Raw genomic sequence first — 21,845 nt, 5'->3', positions numbered from 1 at the left:
CGACCTGACGGGTCTGCAAAATTTAGATCTCGTTTCCATAATCTCACATTCAAATGTCTCTAACGGCAAGAATGAGATTATGTAGCCTATAATAAATGCTATACAAAAATTGTGTTCGTGTCAATATAAATATTAGGCTATTTTAACATTGTACTGTCAGCAGAGAAAAAACATGCCACAGAAAAAATTATGAAATATAAATAGCCTAACATAAATTATATAGGACAAAGCCTATCACTCAAATTTCTAAGCAACATAAACGAAAATCACATTGCCCTACTGACAAATGAAGTAGGCTATTTTCTGCCGAACTATTTCAAACATCCTTGCAAAAAAAGAATGTTGTTGACTGACAATGGTTTCAGTACCAAACAGCTCCTCAGAGCTAGGTGTACAGGTGGTCAGAGTGAAGTGCAGATACGCTGTCAAAAGATGTCGGGAGTGGGCTATTGTCAGTCAGACCGCCTGCTCCGTCCAAAGTACACCAGAGTTCTGACCGCTACCGTCTTTTGACGCGCGAATGGACACAAAGTGGTCAAGCGTATAACTAGACGTGGCAGGCACGAATTTGACGCGCTATTCGCGTCCGGTGTGAACGCACAGTTATACTTTAAAATGTAATCCCGCGCCGCATGATTCCCTATGGGTGTTTCACACGCGCGACTACGGCTTTTCTCAAGTAGTGGAAGAGTTTTGTGCAGCAACGACCAGTTGTCGTTCCCTGCTGTATATAATCACAATTTATGGTTAGGCTAAAGTTAATCCTCTGGGGTCGACAAACGCGCCGGCGCATTTTGCTGGATTTTTTCACATAGCAGCAAAATATGAAAATGCCTACAGAGAGCGCTCGCTATTGACATCAACTCGATAAAACTCATCAGATGCATGTACTTTATGTCGGATGCCGATCGCGCTGCGGGAGTTGAGACCGCAGTTTGAGCCAGAATTGATATGGCTCTGGCCCTGTGTCCACAAACAATTCACCGTCCTCCACTTCAGGTGAAGGTGGGGAGAAAAGTCCTCGACTTCAAATGACAGCTCTGTTGCAAAGCTACTTGCGTCACTCCAGTCACTCTCCATTTTAGAGTCTGACAGCAGCTGTCAATCACTCTGTCACTGTGGGTCTCAGGTGCACGCCCCCCCACTCAGCCCCTTCCTCGGTTCGTCCCCTCTGTATCCGCTGGGCTCTGCCCGCTTTTCCAGCATTTTTCAGATATTGCCAGTGGGTGGAGTCAGGCTCTGACCAGGGGTTTAGTGACCCTTTAACTGTCAACACTTCAGTCTTCTCCAGTTTACTGTTTTCTGTGAGCATATCTGTGTTCAGTCCAGTGTAAATATTTCTGCTGTGCGTATGTTGCTCTGACTTGTTTAAAAAAAATAAAAAATAAAAAATAATTCAACAGCATGTGTGTGTGTGTCTGCAAATATTTCTGTGCATGTGAACAATCTGAAGAATGTTCTACAATCTGAACTATTTTAGTATTGTGGCAAATCATCCTGAAGATGCGAGTGCTGTTCATTACGTAGTTGTGTGCGCCATTTCGTGCAAAGGTTTGATCTTGATAATGCTATGTGTAGTTTTGGTTGCAGGATATACTAGGTATTTTGTGGTTTGGGTGTGTGGTTGTGTGTGTGTGTGAATTGTGTGAACTGTGTTCAGTATTTTGATAAAACCAGCCTAGTTTGAAAAATTGTGTGTTAGCAATTGGAAGTGTGAAGTGCAGCGCATGATGTGTGTGTGTGACTGTAGATGTGTGTGTGTATGTGTGTGTGTGACTTCAGATGTGTGTGTGTGTGTGTGTGTGTGTGTGTGTGTGTGTGTGTGTGTGTGTGTGTGTGTGTGTGTGTGTGTGTGTGTGTGTGTGTGTGTGTGTGTGTGTGTGTGTGTGTGAGGGATATCAACATTCGTGACTCTGTATCGGCTCTTATGAGTACTAGCCTAAGTCTGGAAAAGTAAATTCAAGAGTATCCAGACAAGGGAAAAGTATTACATGTGGATACCAGCGCACATACAGGGGAATGAGTAAGTTGATAAGTTGAGAAAGTTGTGGCAACAAAGAAAGAGCATGTTGACATCGAAAATAAATGCTCAAAATCAGAAGGGAAGAGTCTAGTGTGGAAAAATATAATGGAAATATAGAAACATCAATGGGATCATGAAAGTAGGAAGATTGCCATGATTCAGAATAAAGTAGCATTATAAGAGAGATGACAATAAAAGGAAAGAACAGGTTGTAATGAATAGACTACTGTAAGTTAACTGTAACTCTTCGTATGTTAGGAAAACATCCCACAGGTCAGAGTGACTGAAACAGTTAGGCACACTTTCATGCAGGACATTTACACAAGAAGTTGAAACATCATTTACAAGAAATTGATATAGGATAGTATAGCCTAATGTAAAAAAATTTATTAGAATGCAGAAATAGTGAACAAGGGAGGAAATATTTGTTTTGTTTTTGTAATATCCTTTGGTGCATCATAAATGTGGAGACATGGAGATAAATGACTTTGAATCTTTATTAACAGGTGCAGGACAACGCATCTCAACACCACCTCAGCAGATCACAGACTGACCCTGGAACAACACTACTCTCTGCTCCAGTGCATCAGGAGACAAGGTAACACATGTAAACCCATGCCGCCCTCTACTGGACAACCTTGTCTATAGCATCCCATTTACTACATCCCCCTTCCCCAGAAAACAGTAGCTTCAAATAGTTATCTACATTACTCTTTACAATATATCACATGTTTTATAACTATTGTAAATTTTACCAAGTTTTAATATATGTAAGAAAACAACACAAAACCATAACATCTGTGCATTCACAACATAAACTAGGGACTTCGGGTGGACGACCTCCGTCCCAGTGAGTTCCAGGACGCATTCTTGCACTGTGGCTGGGGAACTCACTTCTAACTACTCATAGTCCTGTAAGTAACTCGGAGTCTTCTTCTGTCTCGTCGACCTCCTTAACCCTCTGAGGTCTGAGCTGTTTTCTGGGCCCTGGAGGTGGTCTGATATGCTCTGACATTTGTGTTTTTTTCTGTTACTAGTGACATTTTCATGGCTAAAGTCTAATTACACTGTATTCAGCACAAACTCTGCTACAATAATATATCAGCAGCATGTATGTAAAAGTTTGTAGTTTTGAGATAATGACATTTATGCGTGGTTTGTGAAAATACAAAAAAAAATTCTCACTGAAATAGGGCCATGAAACCCATACTGATTATTTCTTCACAAGACTTTTGAAAATTGTATGACGTAGCCTAGAATATTTGCTCCAAAACTATGTGAAAATCACCCTGACTGCTCATTCAGATAAGACAATATATTGATTTAAAATTTCTAAGACGTGTTTTGTGTGACAAAGCCATATGCGAAGAGGCGTGATCATCTCATGAATATGTAAGCTTTTAACACCTGAGAAAGACAAAGACACTCCCCTAACTGCCCTATTAGGAGCGATCAGGCCCTGTCATTCAGAGCAACCTTGCACAAAGAATGAGGAGATTTAAAAAAGAATGGCTTTTAGATTGTTTGGATTTATTTACAACACAACACAATCCAAAAATACAAATGACAAAAGAGCACATTGAAAACAATGATCCAAAGACAGAGACCTTTGTGCCATTCCTAAAAACATACCTTTCATTTCCAAGGTGTTTGATTTTCACTTTACCATGTTCATGTACAGAGACTCATGTGAATGTTGAAGTCAGCAGGACTCAGTTGCATCTGGTCCCTGAAAGAAAAAAAAAAAAGAAAAAAACTGTGAACATACTGATATCAAGAGAAACTATAGGGCTGCACGATTTTGGGAATAGATTTTAGATTTTTCTGGTTAAAATTTCTTTTTAAAATTCACAGAATACACACACACACACACACACACACACACACACACACACACACACACACGTTTCCAACAATATATAATGAACACCAGGTGTGTTGTGCCTTGTAGGCATAGTGCTGCATAAAATAATAATAACAATAAATTAAATCTTCCAAAAGATTTCAAGAACAACTACGCTAGAGAAAAATATATTGATTATCATATGTTACTTCAAATGTTTCCATTCGTTATGATGATATGAAATGAGATAATAGTAAAAACATAAAGCCTAATGTTTGGTGCATTTTTCCTTTCAAACGCAATCGCGCTCCAAAATATGATACATTCAAACCCACAGCGCGCTCCAAAATATGATACATTCAAACGCCATCGCGCTCCAAAATATTAAACATTATGGTTATACATATCTATGTTTGAGCAGATATCCACAAACAGTATTTAACAGTAAACACGGGTCTAAATAGTATAATATTCACCATATATCTAGCAACAGTTCAACTGCAATGTGAAGTTTATGCAACAATACCATAAACTAATAAGTAAGAATTTCTTACCTTACATCTTTCTTGTCTTCAAATCGCGTTCTTCTTCTTCTGATGTAAATCCAATGTAAGCTCAGACGTGTCTTCCAAACTCGACGAAAAGCAGAGACTTGTGAAGTGTTTTGGTGTTTTGTGTTTGAGGTAACGAGGGAGTTCGCGTTCCATGTGGAGATTTGCATGTGAATCTCTTTTGCGCGAGTGGGCGTGTCGAATTAAAAAGTAATTAGCAAGCGTTTGAGATACTGGACATCCTGTTGGTTTTATACAAATTACTTAAACAGAGAATATTTGTTTTCAGTTTGAATCCGATCATTTAAAAGTACACACTTAAATGTGTATAAAGGTATATGGCTCATAAATGTGTGAGAAGTATTCGCTGAGTTTTGTTTCAGTTTATAGACGTGCTCAAGAAAAAAAAGTTCACCGCGACGGAGAGGCAGAACGCACACCCTGTTTATTTTCTTTATTTTACAAAAGCACAATGTTTTGATTTGATTGTAAGTGGACACATACAAAAGTAGAAATATCACAGATTCTTTTTTTATATTTCTTTTTTCTGTATAACCATAAATGACGGAGTAATTTAAGTTTATGTTGCTGCTATGTGAAAAAAATCCAGCAAAACGCGTCGGCGCGTTTCTCGACCTCAGAGGGTTAACTCTAAATTGTCTTTCACCACAGGAGTTTCTGACCTTAATGTCACGGGGTGACTAAAAACTGAACCTTATTTGTGGAAATTGTGTACGGGGAGTGCTTCCGGCGTAACACGAGGCCGGTTCCGGGAAAACACGGAAGCAGCGAGAAGCAATGAAAGAGAGCTGACGAGCGCGATTGAGCGTGATTGCTGTCAGCTGTGCAGCGGGAAAGATCCTGAAGGGGCGATTGGACCATGAGGATATAAGGAGGTTTTTGTTGAGAGGAAGGAGAGCGGTGGGGGAAGCGGAGAGCGAGCAGGGAAGACACAGCAGAGTTTTCTGTGGAGATACAACAAGGAAGTGGCCAGCGGTGGCGAGCACTGGACCTAAGGAGATAAGTGACAGTCTTCTTTTACCGAATACGACATGAGGATTCACTATAGTATTATTGGGTGGGAAATTCATTTCACTCTGTCTATTTCTTGAAGAGGTTGTAACTCAACTGTGGTTGAAGGCATTACCCTGTGAAAGAAGAGGAGAGTTTTGGATGTGACATTGCAGTGCAGAGCTTGTTTATATCTGTAACAGAGTTTCCATCCGCCGAGGTTTTCGTCTGGGCCCACACGCTGCTTTAATGTTTGAGGTTTGTGAATGCAGTGCTGGTTATTTTCATCACGTGTGCAGGTGAGTGTTTTTGCAGTTCATGCACGAGTGGAGGGAAGTTGCAGACTGTGTGGTACCCAAACGAACAGAGCTTCGACGACACTGAATCCATACTGACCCGCTCTGCCTACCAGTTTATGCTGAAGACCCGCTGAGCCACATCTCCGCTGCTGCATCCAGTCCTGCAACCAAGAAGAAAGAGTGAGCATACTGAATCCATACTCATCCATTCTGTTTACCAGTTTTTGCTGAAGTCCTGCTGAGCTAGTGAACCGAGCCACATCTCCGCCGCTGCGTCCAGTCCTGTATCCAGGAAGAAAGTGAGCATACTGAATCCATACTGACCCGCTCTGCCTACCAGTTTATGCTGAAGTCCCACTGAGCCAGTGAACCGAGCCACATCTTCGCTGCTGCATCCAGTCCTGCAACCAAGAAGAAAGAGTGAGCATACTGAATCCATACTAATCCATTCTGTTTACCAGTCTATGCTGAAGTCCTGCTGAGCTAGTGAACCGAGCCACATCTCCGCCGCTGCGTCCAGTCCTGTATCCAGGAAGAAAGAGTGAGCATACTGAATCCATACTGACCCGCTCTGCCTACCAGTTTATGCTGAAGTCCCGCCGAGCCACATCTCCGCTGCTGCATCCAGTCCTGTATCCAGGAAGAAAGAGTGAGCATACTGAACCCATACTGACCCGCTCTGCCTACCAGTCTATGCTGAAGTCCCGCTGAGCCAGCAAACCGAGCCACATCTCCGCTGCTGCATCCAGTCCTGTATCCAGGAAGAAAGAGTCAAGTCAAGTCAAGTTTATTTGTATAGCGCTTTTCACAATACAGATTGTATCAAAGCAGCTTCACAGTATTAAATTAAAATAATACAACAAAGTTTGTTTCAAGAGGAATTTATTGATTGATAAAATTAAATTAAATATCCCCAAAATATCCCCAACTGAGCAAGCCAAAGGCAACAGTGGCAAGGAACCGAAAAACTCCATCAAGTGACCTAATGGTGTCCTAAAACTCCATCAAGTGACTTAATGGAGAAAATAAAACCTTGGAAGAACCCAGGCTCAGTCGGGGGCCAGTTCTCCTCTGGCATTTATGAGCTAGAGGCCGGATTGTAGTTTGAACTGTAGGATTATATGAATGCCTGGCTGAAGAGATGCGACTTTAATCTAGTTTTAAACTGGGAGAGCGAGTCTGAGCAACGAACAGTATCAGGAAGACTATTCCAGAGTTTTGGAGCCAAATGTGAAAATGCTCTCCCTCCTTTGGTGGTTCTGGATATCCTAGGTATGACCAAAAGCCTTGAATTTAGTGATCTTAAAGAACGCGATGGATTATAGGGCGATAGAAGATCCGTTAAATAGACTGGAGCTAAGCCGTTTAGGGCTTTATAAGTCAGTAGCAATATCTTATAATTAATACAGAGCTTTATAGGTAACCAATGCAGTGATGATAAAATCGGTGTTATATGATCATATTTTCTTGATCTCGTAAGAACTCTAGCGGCGGCATTTTGGACAAACTGTAGCTTGTTTATTGAGGATGCAGGACAACCAGCTAATAAAGCATTACAGTAATCCAGTCTCGAGGTCATGAATGCATGAACTAACTTTTCTGCATCAGAAACTGATAGCATATTACGTAGCTTAGCAATGTTTCTAAGGTGGAAAAAGGCTGTTTTTGTAACATATGAAATATGATTTTCAAAAGACAGGTTGCAATCGAGTATAACACCCAGGTCTTTTACTGTAGAGGATAAAGTAACAGGACATCCTATGATGTTAAAGTTGTATTGTGTGAGTTTTTGTGGGCGGTTTTTTGAACCGATAAGTATTACTTCTGTCTTGTCTGGATTTAATAAAAGAAAATTACGCATATATATTGAAAATAACAGAGGGCCTAATACAGATCCCTGCGGCACTCCATAGTTTACTGGAGTTATGGTCGATTTTTCTCCATTTAAATAGACAAAATGGTAGCGGTCAGATAGGTATGATTTGAACCAGCTTCCCAGCTAACAATTTTAGGTTATAAGAACGTTTCCGTAACGTTCCCATTAAGTTATAAAAACGTTATTTCTGAATGTTCTCGAAACGTTCAAAGCGTCCAGTTTTTTAGACTTGTATTAACGTTATTTCTTAGTTATAAGAACGTTATTCAAAACGTCATTAGAACGTTCAATTCTCCTGTTATATAAACGTTGTATTAACGTTCTTGCTTGGTTATAAGAACGTTTCCATAACGTTCCCATTAAGTTATAAAAACGCTATTTCTGAATGTTCTAGAAACGTTCATTTTCTGAATGTTCTAGAAACGTTCAAAGCGTCCAGTTTTTTAGACGTTGTATTAACGTTATTCCTTAGTTATAAGAACGTTATTCAAAACGTTATTAGAACGTTCAATTCTCCTGTTATATAAACGTTGTATTAACGTTCTTGCTTGGTTATAAGAACGTTTCCATAACGTTCCCATTAAGTTATAAAAACGCCATTTCTGAATGTTCTAGAAACGTTCAAAGCGTCAGTTTTTTAGACGTTGTATTAACGTTATTCCTTAGTTATAAGAACGTTATTCAAAACGTTATTAGAACGTTCAATTCTCCTGTTATATAAACGTTGTATTAACGTTCTTGCTTGGTTATAAGAACGTTTCCATAACGTTCCCATTAAGTTATAAAAACGTTATTTCTCAATGTTCTAGGAACGTTAAAAGCGTCCAGTTTTTTTGACGTTGTATTAACGTTATTTCTTAGTTATAAGAACGTTATTCAAAACGTTATTAGAACATTCAATTCTCCTGTTATATAAACGTTGTATTAACGTTCTTGCTTGGTTATAAGAACGTTTCCATAACGTTCCCATTAAGTTATAAAAACATTATTTCTCAATGTTCTAGGAACGTTAAAAGCGTCCAGTTTTTCAGACGTTGTATTAACGTTATTTCTTAGTTATAAGAACGTTATTCAAAACGTTATTAGAACGTTCAATTCTCCTGTTATATAAACGTTGTATTAACGTTCTTGCTTGATTATAAGAACGTTTCCATAACGTTCCCATTAAGTTATAAAAACGTTATTTATCCATGTTCTAGGAACGTTAAAAGCGTCCAGTTTTTTTTACGTTGTATTAACGTCATTTCTTAGTTATAAGAACGTTATACAAAACGTTATTAGAACGTTCAATTCTTAGGTTATAAGAACGATATTCTCCCGTTAAATAAACATTGTATTAACGTTCTTGGTTAAGGTTATTTGAACATTAATATTCTCTTGTTATATAAACATTCTCTTAATTCAAACGTTTCATTCACTTATTAAAACGTTCTCAATGTTTTTTCATATAACAAGGTATATAATATATATGAAAATCATTTTATGAAAGCATCTTAAACAGAAGAACCTACAAATGTTTAGGTTTTAAAATTAAGACAAAAAGATCTATAAAGAATTTTAAAAAAAGACCCTGAATAATGTCTAAAATATGTGTAATGCAGTCCACTGCAAAAAAGGCGAGTTGGAGTGAACCCAAGTATAGTTTATTCCAATAAACCGATACAAATGAATCAAGACTTGGGCAATATGAAAAGTAACAATATGAAATTAACATGAAACAAAGCTGAAACTAGACATGACAATTTATTATGACATTTTCAATATCCTCCATGTCAGCTTCCACTTCCGGTACGAGGATCTGAGAGGCCTGAGAGGGTTTCTGGAGATACTGCAGGGAGAAAAGAAGACAGTGTTGTATTAAAGTGTGGTGAGATTAGTATAAAAGCACTGGGATGCTGTACTCGCTCATACAGAAGATCTCATTTGATTTTCTGACCATTTACAAACATTATTTGCTTTGGAATATTGGGAGAAAACATGAAGATATGAGAGAGCTCAAGTCAGATGCTACTAATTTTCTATTGTTTAGACTTTGTATTTTTTCTATTTTTAATGCAGTTTGAATTATTAAAACTGCACTCTAGGGGTGGAACGGTACACAGAAGTCACGGTTCGGCATGAGTTCGGTACAATGGAGGGAAAAACAAAAGCCTTGTATTTTTTAAATAGGTTTTATTAATAAAGTTTGAATTAAAAAAGCATTAATTAATGCCAGTTTAAAATTAAACTGGCATATAACCAGTTTATTTGTAGTGCACAACAGTTTTATATAATTAGTTTATTAATTAAATTAATAAAAAGACAAAGACCTTGAGATGTGTTTGGTAATTGTACCTCAATCTATTTAAAATTAATGTGCTACATTTCTGATCAATATATTTGTTTTCCTTAAAATTGTAATCAACTCTAACTTTATTCTCATCTGAATTATAAATAATTTATTTCTGTATAAAATAATACTACCATTAAAAACACATTTGATTTTTTGTTTAATCAATGTAGAATGTGTAACTTAAAAATAAACAGATAAGTCCTCTGTTTGAGGACAAGAAATGAAAACCAATGTAATATGATGAATGTCCAAAAGATGGCACCCACAGACTTTTTTTAAATGTTAGTTTCCCTTTACATATATTAACAATTCTCCCAACAATTTTGCACAATTGAATTTCATCAACTATATATGATTGAAAACAAAAAGACACCAACCTGTGATGAGACTGATCACTGACCTGGTCACGTCGATGTGGTGCAAATTTAAGTGTGTCTGATATAAGCTCCTCAAAAATCTTCTCCAAAACTTTAGCATGTGTGCGACGACAGGCCTCTAAAAAAAGTCACACATACATACAAGGTAAATTTAAGCTACACTGATTATAAATTGTTTCAATTTAATTGATCTCTTCCTGAGCTGACAACATATGCTATCCTAGGGCTGAATGATTAATCAAATAATACTGAAATGTGAGAAACTTCTGTCCTCATAAGATGTAATGAAGTAAAGACATTTTATAAGCTTTATTACAATCATTGAATTAGTATAATGTGCAAGTTTAAAGTTTAAAGATCCTCACAGTAATATAGTGTTTCACAATGTATTATCCTGTGATGTTGACAAAACCCAGAAGATAAAAATGCAAACAGTCAAATTTACCTGGCAGTGCTAACATTGTCTTCAAATACATGTTAACAGAAATGTGTGTTGCATCTCAGAAAATGTAGTTTAGTGTTGTTACAACCCTTTAAAAGCACTATTTGTCTTGAAAGACCTGCCAGAATGGTTGAAATAAAAGATTAATGAACTTACGAATAATCACACTGCATATATGCATTTCCTGGAAATTTTTTTTTCCTTTGCGACCTTTAAAACTGTACTTTCCCCACAGTGCATTTGTTCCAATTCTCCGCATTGCTCTGCGAACAGAATCTCCAGGGGATTTGCCTCCCAGGAGGCTCAGGGCGGTAATCTGATAATAAAAGTATTTTCATATTAGAGTGCACAAATGGGACATAAAAAGAGCAACTAGTGCTGGGCGAAACTGTATTTTTAACTGTATTAATCTCAGTACTTTCTTTTTTCTTCTGTTTCTTTCTTTTTTTTATGTTATTTACACATCCTGTCCAATGTTGTGCTACAAACAATGCTCATGCTGTCAAGTCTATGAAAAACAATTTAATGAATGTAGGCCAGGGATGGGGATCTTACTGTGGGGGATCTGGAGGGCCATTGTCCTGCAGAGTTTAGCTCCAACCCTAACCCTAACCAAACACACCTAAACAAGCTGATCAATGTCTTCAGGAGAAAGCTACAGGCAGGCGAGTTTTGACGGTGGCCCTCCAGGACCTAAGCTGCCCATCCCTGATGTAGGCTTTGCCATAGGTGCAAATCACAATATGCCAAGTTAAAAATTACTAAATTATTATTTTTTTTAAAGCACGGACACATTCACTTAGCTTTTTAACCGTATTAGTCTACATTTGATTACCTCAATACAATAGTCACTTTACAGTTAATGCCACCATAAAAATAGACTTACTTGTAGTTTTAAAATTCTACGTCACATATGTCCAACCACAAGTATTTTAGCAAAATATACCATTTATCACTATTGCTCTCCTATTTAAATTCACTTAAATCTGTGAAGTTTAGAAGACAATCGCTTGCATAAGTTACGCATTGATGAAAACCCCACATCTAGAATGTGTTAAACAGCACATGTATACTTTAGAGCATTTGTTAAATTATATGCGTTAAATCTTACAAGTTATTTAGAAGCCCTTACTAATAAGCGAGTCTCATGTTTAGGAAAATTGGATTATGCACTCTGTGTTCTCCGCTATTTTTCAGATACGCTTGTAATATCAAACTACCGTACATCGACAAACATCGCCTTGTCCTATATTGCTTATAAAAATATATTTGAATAGATTGTATAAATTCGATATACAGCCCCATGAGCAACATTGAAATACTGAATGGGAAAGAAGGGCAAAATATCATGCATAATTAAAACAAACAAACAAACAAAAAACTAACAATTCACAGCTCAACATTAACTTTGATTTTTGTTACATTTACAATAATTTCTGGAACAATGTATATATTTTTCACAACCAACTTAAAATTCTTACCACTCTCTGCTTGAATGTGCAATCATTCATTTTTGTACACAACTGGTCCAGGTCATGTGGTGTGTTGCATGGCTTTTCTAAAATATCTTGGACTTCTGGTAGCTCAGATGCCATGTTGGTTCTTAGGAGGTGTTCGATATTAAGGAGCCTTCCTTCAATTTTATCAAGCATGAGAAATACAGCCCTCTCAAACCTGGAATTTCCTTCTTTAAATAGACAACACATAACATTACTCTGTATGAATGTCATACTTCAAGAACATAGTAATATGTTTTTTTTAAACACCTGCCTTGGCCTGGAGTCGCAATAGACATTTCTTGCACTGTGTTCCTTCCCTCTGTAGCATCAACAGGAATGCCTTTAAAAAAAAAAAGAATAGCAGAAAACAAAGTATTAAATAATTGTAACTTTACCCTCTAAATTTCTAAACATAAATATTAAATTACCATTACGGTTTTGTACAGTTGAGACTGATGCATTTTCTGTGTTGTCAGTCGTGCTCGGGTGTAGCTGTTCTGTAAGTGGACCTAAAACATTAGAGTTTGTGTTAGCTGTTATGTGATTCTGTTTAAACTGTGATATAATAATTAACATAAAAATAGTAGCCTTTGTTTTTTAGGGTTTCAAAAAAAGGATTGAATGCATACAAATAAAAGACTCAGTTGGTACACTCAATTCAGCTCTTTGCACGGCCTTCCGTCCAGAAAAAAATGCTGCAGATGGACTGACTGAAACAAAGGGAGTAACAGTTACTTAATAACAAAGTGTTTATCCAAGAGGTCACAATGAAATGAAAATGACAAATTTGCATCTTGGCATGTACCACAATATTAACATTGTGACTACACCAGACACAAGTGGCGTATTATATAAATTAATTATATAAATTAATTATATAAGCCATTTCATGTAATAAATTATTTCATGGAAAAATGTCATGTTAGAACATAATGCGTACCATAGAGGGTTAATCACAAATAGATCATTATCCGAGAGAGAGAAAAAGACCCTGAAAACATTACTCACAGGAAGGTCTGCTTGTTGGCAATGAAATTTCAGAGTGTGTTCGGTTTTTTTTTTTTTACTGGCTCTTCATCCTCATCTAATAAAGAAACATTATTAATACATTTACATTTTATATATATATATAGAGGCGGACAGAGTACACAGCTTCATTACTTGAGTAAAAGTACAGCAGATACCCCTTGCTAAATTTTACTCAAGTACAAGTAAAAATACTACAGTCAGATGTCTACTTAAGTAAAAGTACTGAAGTACTTGTTTTTAAAAGTACTTGAGTATCAAGAGTACAAGAGTACATTTTCTAAATATTGCATTACTACTGCCACAGTGCTTACATTGGTAAACACTTGAAGCGAAAACTATCAGTAACTTGTTCAGAAAATTGAAATAGTCTGGCGAGGTGGGGCCACGGGTTGGCACATTCCTGGGATGGACCTGCTGCGTCTTCATCCATTGTTTCGTCCATGGTTTCATCTCTTATCTAAATCTGACCATGGAGTTGACTTTGGCGGAAAGCTGAAGGTGATTTCTGATAGGCTGTCCCAATCAGTGGCGCCTGCACAATCCAATCACGTTTGAGAGGGAAACAACAAATTGAGGGTTTCCGAGATTATTCTTTTTTCCTTTTTTTTTATAAGTAGTAACGGGTACTCACGGTTATGGATAGAAATGTAGCGGAGTAAAGAGTACAATATTTGCCTCTCAAATGTACTTGAGTAAAGTCATGAGTACTCCCCATCATCACAATCCAGCCTATAGCGGGATGGTTTCAAGATGGTTCGCCGAAAGGGTTCCTCATCGCCACTCTCCAAATTAGACGATACTGTAGCCAGCTTTACTTTTTTTCGGGCTTCACCATAGTTCTCTGTTGTGAAAACATATCAGCAAAGTGGGTTACACATATTTGAACATCAATGGTATACCTGCATATACAGTACTTGCAAAAAGTCTTAGGCACATTAGTATTTACACCCCCCAAAAAATGGTTGAGTCAGTTACTTATATCTTTTGCTGTAGTGTTTCAGTAGGAAATATCAATTTATGTTTCCAAACATTCATTTTTCCATTAATTGTAATAATCCAATGATATTTTTGTATGTAAACAACAAAATATATAATTAAATGGCTTAACCATTTCTTTAAGGAAGAAATACCAGCGTGCCTAAGACTTTTGCACAATACTGTATACACCTGCAAGGGATGTCAGTTTTCAGGAATATTTTGGGGTCCAAGCACCAAAGGTGCCGGAACCCTATTGTATTTGTAATGATTTTCTTATTATTATTAATATTAATTGATCAACAATTAATCAGTAACATTCCTAATACCTGCATATCCGAGAATAGACACTTTGTATCTCTGCCAGGATCCCTTGTCAGGTATTTCTTTTTTTTTCACCCTCACCGACACATCTTTATTAATTAAAAACAAGTATTTCTGTTGACCCTAGGCATGTGAGAATAATAATTCTGTATTTGTAGCTAAGCAGAATCATAAATATTTATTTTCTAATGTCAGCATACATTGGGGAAAAATAATAAAGTCCCATTCCTGATATAATTTTTATTTAATTTTTTCTTGAATTGGTTCAGATCCCTGATTACCTAATGTCTTAAAAAGTAATAATTAACCTAACTATTTAAACTTATCTTTGTGTTGGCCCTATTAAAGTATCATGATAGTATCATATTGTGAGTTCAGTATTGTGAAACTTCTCAAATTGTGACATGAGTTTAAATACCCCTAATAAACAATATGATAACGCCCTCCCCCCACTCCCCCCTCCCCCCACCCCCCACCCCCACCCCCACCCCCACCCCCACCCCCACAGAAACAGTTACATTACCTCTGTGGTTTTGTCCAGCCATATAGAGGGAACGGCATCTACATTGCTGTCTAGTTCAAATTTTATAATGGCAAAGTGGTTGTCTGTAGGCTAAAAGGCAGAAAAGTACAATTTAATTTCAAAATCTAAATATGCTGGTGTGGCAAAAACAATAATTAAACCGCATCACAGCATAAGAGACATCAAGAATCAAATTGTATTTTAAAAGATATTTATTCTCTTCCATGAGGCTTAGTCACAAAATCACAGCAGCTACCCCGTGACGTGAGCAAGACCTGACACCCAGCCCAGGAAATTCCCTTCTTATACTCCAAGGCCTTTTCTCTGTAGTTTTCCACTCACTCAGCATGGCCACATCTAGCTGATTTAGAATAGAATGGCCCCTCTAACCCCCCTTGGCTGAATTATCTTCCATACCTAAAGAGTTAAAGGTACTTAACCATTTGTTTTACTGTGTGTCTTGCTTACATCACGTGTACAAACAATCCAGAAGAGAAACAATGCTTAAAACAATGTCTAAGAAAGTTAATGAAAAAAAGTAAAATATAAATTTTCTACAACAATGCTAATATGTAAAACAGTGAAAACTTACTTTTGAGTGCTGTCTTCTGCAGATAAAGAAAAGCACGAAATAATGTTCAAGCAGAAATGGAGGAAAAAGTGGTAATGTTTTCTCTAATTCATTGATGCTTTGATTATTTTTTTATTTTTTTACTGAAGACTGTCCAAACCAGACATTAAGGATATGTCTAATGTGAATATTTGAAGAAAAAAATTATTTTGGAACTACAAATTCAGGAGGCATTAGGTCAATATTATAATGCTGATATTATTTAAAGGAATAGTTTACGAAAAAATTAAAATTAGCTCATGATTTACTAACCCTGAAGCCATCCTAAGTGTATATGACATTCTTCTTTTAGATGAATACAGGATAGGCTCTGATGGACTCTGATGGGTAAGAATGTCATACACCTAGGATGGCTTGAGGGTGAGTAAATCATCGGCTGATTTCCATTTTTTTACGAACTATCCCTTTAAGAACAAATAAGAATTTTTTTTTTTACAGATGTTAGAATACAAATTAAGTTTAGAGTACAAAATCTTTATAAAATATTTAGTGCTACAGTGAGTTCTCTATAAAGAAAATACAGAACATTCCTTTGAATGTCAATTTAAAATGAGTGTAAAACTGTAAGAATTATTAAGTTGCCACTGTCCTCTACCATAAATGCCTTTCTGACCAGTAGCTCTTCAGGCAGTTTCTTCATTCTTGTCTGGCTGATCTGGGCTTTATAAATCCCAACAAGTCTTGAATCACAAGGCTCCATAAAGTAAGGCTCCAGATGGCCATAGACACGACAGAGCAACATCTTTGGCCCACTTTCTTCCTCTGGCAAAATGGAAACAACCTCACAGCATTCCAAATCACTGAGAGCAAAAATGTTGTCTGGTCTTTTAGTTCGCAAATTGGTTGCATGTCTTGCCGTTTCTTTTTTCTGCCTGTCCATCTCACCAAGGCGTTTTACAATCTGGGAAAGAGGACTCCGGCCAGAACGAACCAACCTTTTCAGGTGGTGCAAATAGTTCTCAAAACAGAAAGCACTACATTGATCAAGGCTGCCAAAGTTTTTGGCATCAGATGCAAGGTGCACCATAGAGTGTACGTTGTGCACCAAGAACTCACTCCCATATAGAGCTCTCCCTTGCTCCACAAAGAATGTCAGCAATTCACCAGCATATGAATTGTACTCCTTAGCAAGCCCTGGACTGATGAGAATACACAATGCCACACTAAATGTCAAGAAGTGATAATACATTTTGTCAGGCAAGACACCCTTCAGCACCATTTTCCCTGTGTAGAGGGAGAATTGGCGCAGTTCTGTGGCCTTCCACCTATCGATTTCTCCCAAGCAGCGTGGCTTCCTAGCAAACACCTTTGGGATGCATGGTCTAAGTGCCACAAGTCTATCACTGACTTCCTTGACTTGGCTGGATGACAACCTAGTTCCCTTTGGTCCACGCAGCCACAACAGAATCAATTTCCTCATTACTCCAAGACAACACTGGTGCATGTAATCGGCCGGAAACTGATTGACCATGTCAATCGACAGCTGGCAAAATGGTGTTTCCCCTGAAAGGAGGTGGTGCTCCTCCTGAGTCTTCTCTCTGAATGACAGGTCTGTTCTGAGAGTAAGATTGGTACTTTCAGGATATATTACTCTGTGGCCATCCCACATACCTTTCTGATTACATTTGTCACAGCCATAATACCCGGAATACTGTTTAATTACTTTAACCAGAGCTTTAGCTGGAGCATCACAGGTCACACATCGCAAAGTAACTCTGATTTTTTCATTTCCCACTTCCAATCCATTCTCCATCAAATCATGAAGATCTCTGACAACATCTTCAAGAAAGTCAAGATTTTTTGGCTTTGAGGCTCCATAGCACAATGCAAAAGGAAAAACTGTGGGCGGAGACAGATTTATTTTGCACAGAACAGGCCACAATGACTGACTGCTACTTTTGAACAGTGGCAAACCATCAATATTCAAAGAAATGTCTAGTTCATCCATATTACTTAAAACTGAGTGGGGATACATCTTCAAATGCGTTACTATTTGTTCTTTACACCCAAGGTATATATATTCCATGCCAGATTTTACCTGTAAGTCTACTCTGTCACAGGTAGCAAGCAATGTTCTTGCTGTTTTGGGAAGCTCTGGATTTCCTTTTTCTCTCAGAATTTTTAAGAGTGAATCAACAGCATTGTGTTTAATTTGGAACTCACTGATCCACTGAGCAAGTCTGTCACTTAGAGTAGGACTAAAAGAGGCTGAAGGTTCTTCACCACTGCTGTTTTCATACAAGTTATTGTTTGAATCACCTAGTGAGCAATTATTTATCTCACTCTCACTACCAGATGCCTGTTTATTTTGCTCACTGTCACATGCCTGATGCACTGGGAACTGTCTGGTACATAATAATTTTGGTGAAGGTTGCATATCATCTACTGGCAATCTCTCTTTGTCTGCCTGGACAGCTTCATTTTTTTGTTGCAGTCTTTTAGCTCTTTTCCAGAGTGTGTTATATGACCTGTCTTTCTCTTCCATTTATGCAGTTAAAGTAGCCAAAAAGCGGGTGAATCTGTCAAAAACATCTGACACTAAAAAGGAAAAAAAGGGAAAAAAAAAGGTCATACCAAGCAGTCCTTGGGAGACTCCATGAAGGATCGAGTTTTTTTTTAATACTGGTCACTGTCTGAGAAAGTGAAAATGGGAAAGAGAAACTGGTAAAACAAATTAGAAAATGTGATGTTAATTTACAGATGAAGCATTTAGCATTGACATATCGGAAAACTCAAACTAAAAAACTTTTATGATTTGCAAATTTCCAAAAGTTAAAGGGATACTTCACCCAAAATGAAAGTCATTAAACACTCACGCTCATGTCATCCCAAGCCCGCAAGACTTTCGTTCATCTTCGGGACACAAATTAAGATATTTCAGAAATCTCAGATTTCATCAAAAGATCTTCATTTGTGTTCTGAAGATGAATGAAAGTCTTACGGGTTTGGGACAACATAAGCACAGAACATTAAAGTCCACTATCCAAAATTCATTTGAAACTATAATCTATAATTATTGTCAAATTCTATAAATTATTCTATAAATAAATATAAATATAATGAAACTGCTGTCTATCCTGCTTAAACCCATTAAAAAGATTGAGTGCAGAATTGTTTCGAACTATTGAGAGCTACATAAACCACGTGACTGCAACGCCAGAGGCGCCGGTTACCACAGAAACCAAGCCAAAAATACAAATTTATATAGGCAATTTGAGCAAGAGAAAACAGTGTGACAGATCATATTGGTGATTTGAAATATTATTTAACTGAGTTTGTTAAGCAGTTTTTGAGATAACAGTATTTCCCAATTCAAATAACGTTAGGTCTTTAATGGTGCCAAAAATAGCTGCCTGTAGGAATTACAATTATGGCCTTATACATACACTGTGTATATAAAAAATTTGCAGAATTTATGACACTGATGATTGTTAAAACGCGTCATTACAGTCTGTGAAAGGGGTCACATTTCTGTTGTCAAGTGCTCGATCCAAAATTTGGAAAAGTCACAAAGGAGTTTGTTTTAAAATGTAAAAATGAAAAGACTGTGGCCAATTGACACAATAAAATTATAAATACATTTTGACACATGGAACAGAAAACTGGAGAGAAAATACGCACTTCATAGCTAGCTGAGCTAACTTAGCCAATTTACTTGTCTTTTGAATCTCAAGAGCGCGTTCTAATGAAAATCAGTTTTGCTATATTGAAAAAGCGAACTAAAGCATACGGAGAAAAAGCGAGTAGTTTTATTCTTCATTCTTAAGGTCCTTTCACACTGGACGCGATTTTGACGCACGAATCATTCGCGCGATGGTTTTATTTTTCGATCAGCTGTTTGTGTAATGAGTGCTTCCACACCGAACGCGAATGCGCAGCGGCGAAAAAACGACTTTTATTTTATTCGCTTCGATGTCGATTTTTTTTTACTTTTGCGGCGACAGAATAGGCTTCAGCCAATCACATACTACAAGGACAACGATTTGAAAGACAATGTGTGGCGTAGCATTGCCAACCAACTCGGTTATCTTGACTGAGTTTGTTGTGTGATAGTTTTAGTCATATCCTGTGCTGTGTAGGCTAGCAGGCCAAACTACATTTGGGATAGAAAGCTAACACTATTATCGTCAAAGATAGAGACAGAGACCGTGTTTACTTTGAACACGTAACAAAATGTAGTGAGACTATTTAGGGCTGCTTTTAGTATACTATACATTCTTTGTGTGATATCTACAGTTTCTAGTCGAATGATTTTTAACTTACTTACTTCGTGTGTTACATGTAATGTGTAGTTACATTACAAAACGCACTGTGTTTAGTTGAAGACGCAAAAAAAAAAAACTGTGCACATAAGCATACTCCCCTTCAGACTCTCTGTTCTGTAAGATTGGGTGCACCCAAAACCTTCTTTTCTGTCTTTTAAATAAAATGAAAAGCTCGTCTTCACTGGATGCTATGACTATGACTGGATGATGATGATGATGAAGTGTCCATGTTTTCTCAGCTGTCGGCGCGAAAGTTTGGGAATGTTGAAGCTCTCTGAACGTCACAGACGTCGCAAATTCGCGTCGCGGCTGATGTGAATGGTTTTGATGCGAACTATTCGCACACGAACTATTCGCTTTTTCGTTTCGCTTTTTCGTTACGCATCCGGTGTGAAAGGGCCTTTAACTAACTTAACGTTACACGTGTGTTGTGCTCTGTAAATGGCGGGAGCAGTTAAAGTTACGTTACTCAATAGAAAGTTCAAGCACTGTCGATCGTGTTAACTTCATTAAAACATTAGCAAATGCTGCAAAACTAAGTAAAATAGCATTGCAATAAAGGTATTTTATTCATACAACCAGCAAAATTCGCTCAACTTACCTCAAATCTGGCGTATGTCTGTCGTCGTCCTGTTGTGTTTGATGGGCACTCCAAAACCACGCTCATCCTATCACCCATAAATAGGGCTTGGCAACTGACGTCACTGCGCAGTGCGTTCTGGGACGTAAACAAAAAGGCGCCGCCATTTTGTGAGGCCACATCGGGCGAGATTTAAAACAACCACATACTACACGAAAACAATGTTGAAAAGTCGATTAAAAGAACGAAATGTACTATAGATGAATATCAGATGATGTCACCAACGACGTCACTAGTAAAATTTGTCTTCCGCCATGTTGAGTACCTGATTCACGTCAGCAGCAAAGGAACTAACAGTTAGCTAGCTATGCTGTCAATATGTTGTGCGGTGGGGTGCAACAACAAAAAAGGAGCCCCCAAAATATCCTTTTACAGGCTAACGTTACCTCAGGACAAAAAAAAAGACGCTGTAATTTGCGGGTGGGACATGTCCCTACACTTTTGAAACATCTCGCGGCACGAATGTACCAATACAAATAAACAAAACATCTCCAGTTAACTAGCAGATCATTCATTTCGTTCGTTTGTTAAATAAGAGGCGATCTAGCGCTGAAATGTGTTGTTTCTGAAATCAAGTGATCAAAGTGCTCGTTGCAGCTGCGATCAGTGGCGCGGATACTGTGTTTGTTTGTGGCTCGCGCACAGTCTTCCCTCGGACGCGCGCTTCTATGTGGAGAGACTCTGTTATGGCGCTTTTCCATTACCAGTACCAGCTCAACTCGACTCGGCTCGCTTTTCGCTCCGTTTTCCATTGCAGATATGGCGCTTTTCCATTACCAGTACCGACTCGACTCGACTCGGCTCGGCTCGCTTTTCGCTCCGTTTTCCATTGCAGATAGTACCTCCACAATAGTACCTGGTCGTCATAGCGACGCCGCAGGAAACTGCCGTGACTTAATCTTTTACGCGAGACACACCCGCTACCCACCCACACACACACACACACACACAGGACAATGGAGGAAATCGAGTGTATGCTGTTTTTGGATGTTTTTGTTTTTGTTTTTGCTGTTTTTTATTCAGGATACTCCGTCTGGCGCGTGCAATGATGACGCAGTGAATAGTGACGATTCTCTCTGACCAATCAGCAGTCTGCCATGTTTTCACGTCACATTTTATATCACCTCAGCTCAGCTCGCTTAGAACCTCGCCGGAGGTGGTACGAAAAAAAGTACCTGGAAGCAGGTACAGGTACAGGTACAACT

At 37.9% G+C, this 21,845-nt stretch overlaps 1 protein-coding gene across 1 annotated transcript; it reads right to left on the bottom strand.

Moving 5' to 3' along the window:
- Positions 1-9,252: 9,252 nt before the first annotated feature.
- On the bottom strand, positions 9,253-20,667 carry LOC309477017 (uncharacterized protein; the record flags this gene model as incomplete). Its single annotated transcript, XM_082140170.1, has 9 exons — positions 9,253-9,431; positions 10,336-10,430; positions 12,236-12,441; positions 12,525-12,593; positions 12,682-12,762; positions 12,883-12,959; positions 13,991-14,123; positions 14,587-14,704; positions 20,602-20,667. The coding sequence occupies 9 exons, from the start codon at positions 20,665-20,667 to the stop codon at positions 9,350-9,352; spliced, it is 927 nt and encodes a 308-aa protein (XP_081996296.1). The 3' UTR covers positions 9,253-9,349.
- Between the last annotated feature and the right edge of the window lie 1,178 nt (positions 20,668-21,845).

This window comes from Leuciscus leuciscus (assembly GCF_965113295.1).
Source record: "Leuciscus leuciscus genome assembly, chromosome: 1".
Lineage (NCBI taxonomy): Eukaryota > Metazoa > Chordata > Actinopteri > Cypriniformes > Leuciscidae > Leuciscus > Leuciscus leuciscus.
The sequence above is the reverse complement of the archived record's forward strand: the minus strand, read 5'-3'. Positions and strand labels throughout refer to the sequence as shown.